Below are 7,027 nucleotides of genomic sequence, written 5' to 3'. Positions count from 1 at the left end.
TTATTATCAAACCATAAATGTGTCATACAATTTAAAAAAAAAATAAGTAGACATAATCCTCAAACTTTGGATCCATGTTAAGTCTAATAAAAGTAAAAACCCTACCTACTAGACATGCATATTAGTTCCAATATATCTTACTTCTTGGATTGAAACTTTTCTTCTCAAAAATATATGAGTGCTCTTCTTGGTAAAATAAAAACTCTACTTTCAATTTCTTTCCACATTCATGTACGTGAGGAGAAACATATTACATCATAATTAAGATGAAACAACTCACATAATCAATATATTAAATCGCCATTTTATAATTAAGATGAAGCAACTCATATAATTAATACATTAAATCCAACCAATGAATAAATTTGACAATGATAATAAGCTAACAACATATGCAATATCTATATATTTTACTCAAGACAATAAACAAGCTGATATAGTTAATACATTAAACTTAATGAACAAATTCTACATCTATAAAATGATTTTTTTAAGTAACAGATAATGAATTTCACTTGAAAAACCAAAAAGTAGATACCTTGTTAGTGATGTTAGTAGAGAGATAATCAAGTCCTTCATACAAACCTTCACCTAGCACAAGTGCTAAACAAGTATGCGTGAGTGATCAATGCGCAACCTCAAAACCTGAGTAATATGGAAAAGAAACAAGTATCCCATAAACCAATAGAATTAAATTGTGAGATTTAAATGGGTATCAACGATGGGTTAAGCTCATTAATTTATCACAAGATCTAATAACAGGAAGCCTAGATTCTTAAGCATTTTAGAAAACTCAAATTCCACTACAAAAATACTCTTAGAATATCAATTTTCTTTAAATTGTTGTTTTATAGCTAGTCATTCCTTATTTCATTTAAATAAGTACATATTCTTACTCTACTCCGTTATCCAAAGAATATTTAATATACATGTTACAGAATTATGAAATTCCTCTAGTAGTGCATTTGGCACCATTTAAAGTCCTGCTTGAGCAATCGGGGCCAGATTGTTGAATAATCAGGGCCTGCTTGATGGCATTTTGTTTTATTACTAGTGCTCGAATTTTAACTAGGGATCAATTACCTTCCATCCTATTGATTTGGCATGATTCATGGCTTCAACAAGGTCACCATTCGTAGCTAGAAGAACTTTATCACCTTCACTGTCTTCATACTGTAATGTGTATACATAATGACCAAGGCTCAATCCTTATAAAAAAATACATAATGAAGTACTAAGATCTCAACTTACCAAGAGTTTGATTTTGCATTTCTCTCCATCAATTGCTATACTCTAACCAATACTCATTTGAATCCTTTTTTGTAAAGGTAACAAAAGGATATATCACCAATACCAGCAACCCTCAAATATAAGAAAAGTTCTAATAAAAGTATACTTGAACATATATATATATATATAGACACTAACTGCATGCATTACTGATGAAATCTGCAACAAATTCATAAACAAGAAATTATCTGCAACAAATTAGTTGAACTACCAAATTGATTTCCAAATTATGAAATGATCATATCAAGAAAGAGTAGTATATGATTAACAACACACACACAAATGAACTATCCTGCAATTCATTTCTAGATAAGTAAAAATAAAGAGTTGGAAATTCCTGCTTCCATGAAGAGAAACTAAAACTTTTGAATTTTTAGCAACATAAAGATAACTGTTAGACAAAAGCTAAAAGTTGACGTGTCTTATCGGTGCCCAATCTTTTGGCACTAGTAAAATGATGAACTAGTCTATATGAAAGTCAATGTGAAGACTAGAGAAGAGGAATTGGAAATCCAAAACAAAATAGTTTAACTATTCCTCTGTCCTCAAAGCCCCTTGTACTTGCGAACAAAGAATTTACAACATCCATGAGTATTTACTTGAACATGTCTAACATCTAAATTTAAATCTTCAAGCTTTGAGCATGGTTCAAATTCAATACCTGTTAGAGTGTATACTAAAAATTTAGCTTTTTGTAAATATTTATTTTGAAATAAATAATCACATTGGTCAAATGTCTACATTTATATGCTAAGTGTAGTTGTTCAATTAATTTATATTGTAGATAATATGATATGTGGTGTCACACACAGAAGATCATGTTATCAGTTCCTTATAAATTATAAACAGTAGCTCACGACTAAGATGGATAGGAACAAACCATTGAAATAGTCATAGTGTAATTTGTTATTAGTTTATCTTAACTATAAAATTATACTAGTACACTTTGAGTGTATTGAGCAGGACCATTTAAGGTAAGTTCTTTTTATACTGACCATTTAAGAATTTTCTATAAAGTAACTCCTTAAACCACCGCTTTTAACTTCTCAAATGCCTCCACATATATCTTGAGTCATTCATAATTAATCTCAAAATTACCATACAATTACTGAGCGACTAACTGAGAATCTGAATAGATTAAGACCCGGGTGACTCCCACATGCATTGCAGCCTGTATGTCGGCTATCCATGCTTCATATTCTGTTTCATTATTGGTAAAAGTTATCGAATAGCCATCTCAGGAAATATAGGCTGGATGGTGCACCTTGAGAAGAGATATGAACTGATACCACCGATTTGGAGGGGGGAAATGGATTTGGATTGAAAAACAGAGAGATGAAAATTTACGGATATAAGACATCTAAAATAAATCCCTTTTTTAGCAAGAAAAATAATCATCCAATGCTGATCGATGAAATAACATCAAGAAAAAAGAGAGTAAAATCAAGGTTCAAATAAAAGGAGGAGCAATCGGTAAAATATACTGACCGATAGATGGTGAGCTCTTGGACAAGGTCGGGTTGAAAGGACCAGAAGGGCGGTTCCATCATCTCCCTGATGAGCTTATTCGAAAGCACAAGGATAGCAGCACGGAAGGTGTCGATGGTTCTAGGCTAGACCGTTCAGGATTTAATACCTTCGTATAATTGGTGAGGAGGAAGAAGATATACCTCACTTATCATGTCGGATTTAAAGTTGGATGCTTCCCCTTCGCTGTCACTTTCCTCTGAAGTAGCTTCCCCTTCATCGATGCTTTCCTCTTGGTAGTTGGTTGTAAGTGCGATTCCAGTGTGGGTCTCAATTTTAGATTCGGATGATGATGATTCGCCCCACGTCGCTTTAAGATTCTTCTGCATGATACAATCATGCAGACAAGATCATAAAATATAATGAAATCGAATAACAATTATTCTAGGTATACCTTACGGATGACTTGTAACGAGAAGGGCATCAACCTTTTATGACGTTATCAAACCTCACATCTATTCATATCCACGCCGAGCTCTTTAAGATAACTCCAAGAGAACAAGTTTTACTTTTAGAAGGAACAAGTTTTCCTTTAGGTAGCTTATGAGAACAAGAGGAGACCCTCTTGTTATGGTCGGCGGCAAGAGATGTTAGATTTTAAGGGATGTCCTAAGGCAATCGTCTTACAGCTTGTACTTAATATAGATTCACTATTTGAGTGCATATTATATGTTTGATTGTCTTAAGCTCATTTACTGAATGCATGTAATATAATTCATAGCATGAGAGAAATTGTAATTGGATTACAACTAGTGATTATCTCTACATGTGTAATTATGAACATATTGGAATTTCCCTAGTCGTTGAATTGATGTATTCGGATATCATTAATTCTATAAGTCTAACATGAGTTATACTCCTTGGTTCACCAAACATCTATTTTTTCACTAGTTGGAGATATTAGAATGTCGAGAGTTAAACGTGGATATTAGTTATGGTAACTAGTTCATTGGAGTAACTCGCTATAAGACTTCATATGATTATCTATATATATGGATATGTTTGTAAAGCTCTTACTGCAGCTCGAGTGCTAGTTTCCTTCGATTTAAGGTATACAAGTCATCTTGGTCATGGAGACATATACTTTGACATCTTAAGTAAACATCTTATTGAGGTGTGGACCCGGGATGATTAGTTATAAATTGAAATGCCCGAAGATGTTTAGATAGCCCACAGAGGATTCACCGCTGCTTGTAAGTAGATGTTAAAGAAAAGGAAAAGAAAAGATAATGATTCAAGTCAAGATTTCTTAAGTACTCTAACCCTATGTCAAATAAAAAAAGGGCGAAAGATACCAGAGCAATCTTGTATCAGACTACTTGTCTCCTCGTAGTTGGATCTCCTATTTTTTGGAATGCTCCAAATTCCACTTGAACATCCAAATCTGGATCAATACCAGCAAAAACATCTCTGAACAAGGTTCTAGCGCCATGCCAAATGTGTCCGAAAAAGAAGAACAAAGCAAACGTAGCATGACCAAACGTGAACCAACCCCTTGGATTGCTACGAAAATTATCATACCCTGTGACCACTCATTAGGATTATTACTCAAAGTTTCCGTTTTTGTCTCTTTTACAAATTTATGTTAAAATAAAGCCCAAATATATTGCTTGAGATGGACACTCACACATAATCTCGAAGATTACAACGCGAGTATACACATAATCTCATAGATGCCATCATTATTCAATCCGAGCTATCACTCTAATCTCTTCTCAAGGAGATGCCAAGAATGCCCTTGCGATTTTCCCATCCCCACCTTTAGGGAGGAACCCTCCGGGCACATGCTCACTCCCAGTCCCATACACCACCCGGAGCACCTCTGCCGGAGTTCGCTTGTAGCCGAGGGAATCCTTGTTGGCCGACAGTATGTTGGTGGACATCCTTGCCTCGGCCCCCAGCTCCCGCGGCACCAGCAGCCCTTCGTCCTTCATGCCGCACATCGCCAGCCGGTTCCTCAGCTCCGATATCCGAACCGTGAACTCCGCCACCGTGATATTGTACGGCGCCACCAGCTCGTCCTTGCGCTGATACAGAATCGCCCTTATGATCGCATCTTGCCCAGCTTCCACGGCCAGCAATCCCGCCAAAAGCTGCGCAAATTTACAGTGACAAACAGTTAATCTATAATAATATAATTATATATATATAATTATATAATAATATATAATCTATAATTATATAATAATATAATTAAGCCATTCGACGATCGATCTCTAGGATTACCCTCTTGGCGACGAAGCCATTGGTGTTGGGGTTTGCGCCGACGTAGGCGACCAGGCCCATGTAAGGGATCGCGTAGGAGGCGAGGAGGTAATTGAGAGTGTCAACGTAGGGATCAAATGGAGGATTCAGATGGTATCCCAAAGCATTGTCCATTATGTTCGCGAAGTTGTGAGCGCTCAAATCGAGTTGAGGCCTCGGGAACCCTCCGACAGTGCTCTTGATCGCCCTTCATATATCAGTTACGATGCGCGATCGATCAGCTAGTTCAGAGTGAATCAGGAGGCGTAATTTAATGAATATATACCTCAAATGGCCGACTTCTTGGTAGGCAAACTCCTCGATGATGAGCTTTGTGGTCGCGTCGAGGTTGGCCTTCCTCGCGCCGATCGGCGGCGGCCCGCCCATGGCCAGCTCCGGCGCGACGGAGTCGAGCCCGTGGCCGAGGGCGCCGAACAGGAAGAAGTCACACTCCGTGTGCTCCAGGTTCAGCGCGAACTGCAGCAAGTCCCTGTCCAGGGGGAACAACGGCTCCCCGATCGTCGGCGACTCACATGTTGGATTCTTGGCTGCTCCGATCACCGTCACGACCGCGGCCGTGGAGAGGACGAAGAGAGACAAGACACGGACCGCCACAAAAGCCATGCCGATCGACCAAGCTCCAAGCAAGCGAGTCTGATGCACGAGATCAAGAGGGTTCCCTGGCTTTATATAGATCGAGCTGAGCTGAGGGGGATATTAATGCGTTTTCCAAACTTATGTATTTTTATTATTTTACACTTGTAATAATTATTATTATGGAAAACTTATTTATTTATTTCCAGTATTTTAATGTGTTTCTCGTATTTTCCTATTTTACATATGAAATAATCAATGTTTATTTATTTATTTATTTCAATGTGTTTTCTTAATTTAGGTATTTTTTTTCTATTTTATATTTGTAATAATTAATATTTATTTATTTATTTCCCAGCATTTTATTATGTTTTCCTAATTTATGTATTTTCCTATTTTATACTTGTAATAATATTTATATACCATATATTATTATTAATAAAATAGTGTATTCTATTGTCAACATGATATCAAAAAGCTAAGCTTAACAGTAATTTTTTTTCCTCTCAAACCCTAACCGTCGCCCACAATACCCACCGGCTGCCTCCTACATTAGCTATCGCCGACGACATCACCCGCCAATTATCTCTCACAAATGCTCCCGATTCACCTTTCTGCCTTGTGGTTCTCAACGTCAATGCTTAGGCACCTTTGAAACCCACCACTTCCAATTATTCTGCTAGCACTTGTAGTTCACGTCTCTTCTATTCGGATATGACTTACTAGGATTTGTTGATGGCTCACGTCCCTGCCCCCTACGCAGATAACACCTACAGGCGCTACACTCTCTCAGGCGAATCTCTGGCTCCGTTAAGATCAACTTCTCCTCGACGCTATTTTAGGTTTGATGTCTCCTACTCTTGTGGAGTTTATTTCTTCATCAACTTCATCTAGAGACGCATGACAGACGCTGGAGAGAACCTATGCTGCTCCACAAGATTATGACTCATTATCAAAATCTTGCCAGCCCTCACCAAGGTAATAGATCTATCACTGATTATATGCAAAAACATCAAAAGAAATATTAATGTTCTTGCGCTTATGGATGTCAAAGTTGACTTTGATGAGCTCTCCATTCGTGTCCCTAATGATTTTAGCCAAAACTACTGCAATATCTAATATGCTCTGCAAGTTCGTTACCTTTTATGAGTTATTCGAGTAATTTCTTAGCTAAGAGGCCAAGTTAAAAGTCTCGACTCCATCTCCATCTTAGGCATGTGACTCAATCTCCTTATATTTATGTTTTCTTTATCTTCTAAGTTTATATTATTAGTTAAATTTATTAGATTAATTTTATCTAAATAATTATCCTTAAGATTTATTTTTTTATTAATTAAATTATCTTAGTTTTAAATAGAAATTTCTAGATTAA

The 7,027-nt window shown here is 36.8% G+C and overlaps 1 protein-coding gene across 1 annotated transcript; it reads right to left on the bottom strand.

Annotated features, from left to right (window-relative positions):
- Nucleotides 1-4,482: 4,482 nt before the first annotated feature.
- Nucleotides 4,483-5,685, bottom strand: LOC122048421 (desiccation-related protein PCC13-62-like). Its single transcript, XM_042609990.1, has 3 exons — nt 5,348-5,685; nt 5,044-5,269; nt 4,483-4,910 (listed from the first exon to the last, which is right to left on the bottom strand). The coding sequence occupies exons 1-3, from the start codon at nt 5,683-5,685 to the stop codon at nt 4,533-4,535; spliced, it is 942 nt and encodes a 313-aa protein (XP_042465924.1). The 3' UTR covers nt 4,483-4,532.
- Nucleotides 5,686-7,027: the final 1,342 nt, after the last annotated feature.

This window comes from Zingiber officinale, chromosome 2B (assembly GCF_018446385.1).
Source record: "Zingiber officinale cultivar Zhangliang chromosome 2B, Zo_v1.1, whole genome shotgun sequence".
In the NCBI taxonomy this organism is placed as follows: Eukaryota; Viridiplantae; Streptophyta; class Magnoliopsida; order Zingiberales; family Zingiberaceae; genus Zingiber; species Zingiber officinale.
The sequence above is the reverse complement of the archived record's forward strand: the minus strand, read 5'-3'. Positions and strand labels throughout refer to the sequence as shown.

What these genes read in the sequence shown, in the direction of transcription:
- LOC122048421 (XM_042609990.1), bottom strand. Translation starts at nt 5,685, where the DNA reads ATGGCTTTTGTGGCGGTCCGTGTCTTGTCTCTCTTCGTCCTCTCCACG. An exon ending in CAAGAAGTCGGCCATTTGAG is followed by an intron (nt 5,270 to 5,347) that starts GTATATATTCAT and finishes TGATATATGAAG; the next exon opens with GGCGATCAAGAGCACTGTCG. An exon ending in ATGGCTTCGTCGCCAAGAGG is followed by an intron (nt 4,911 to 5,043) that starts GTAATCCTAGAG and finishes AAATTTGCGCAG; the next exon opens with CTTTTGGCGGGATTGCTGGC.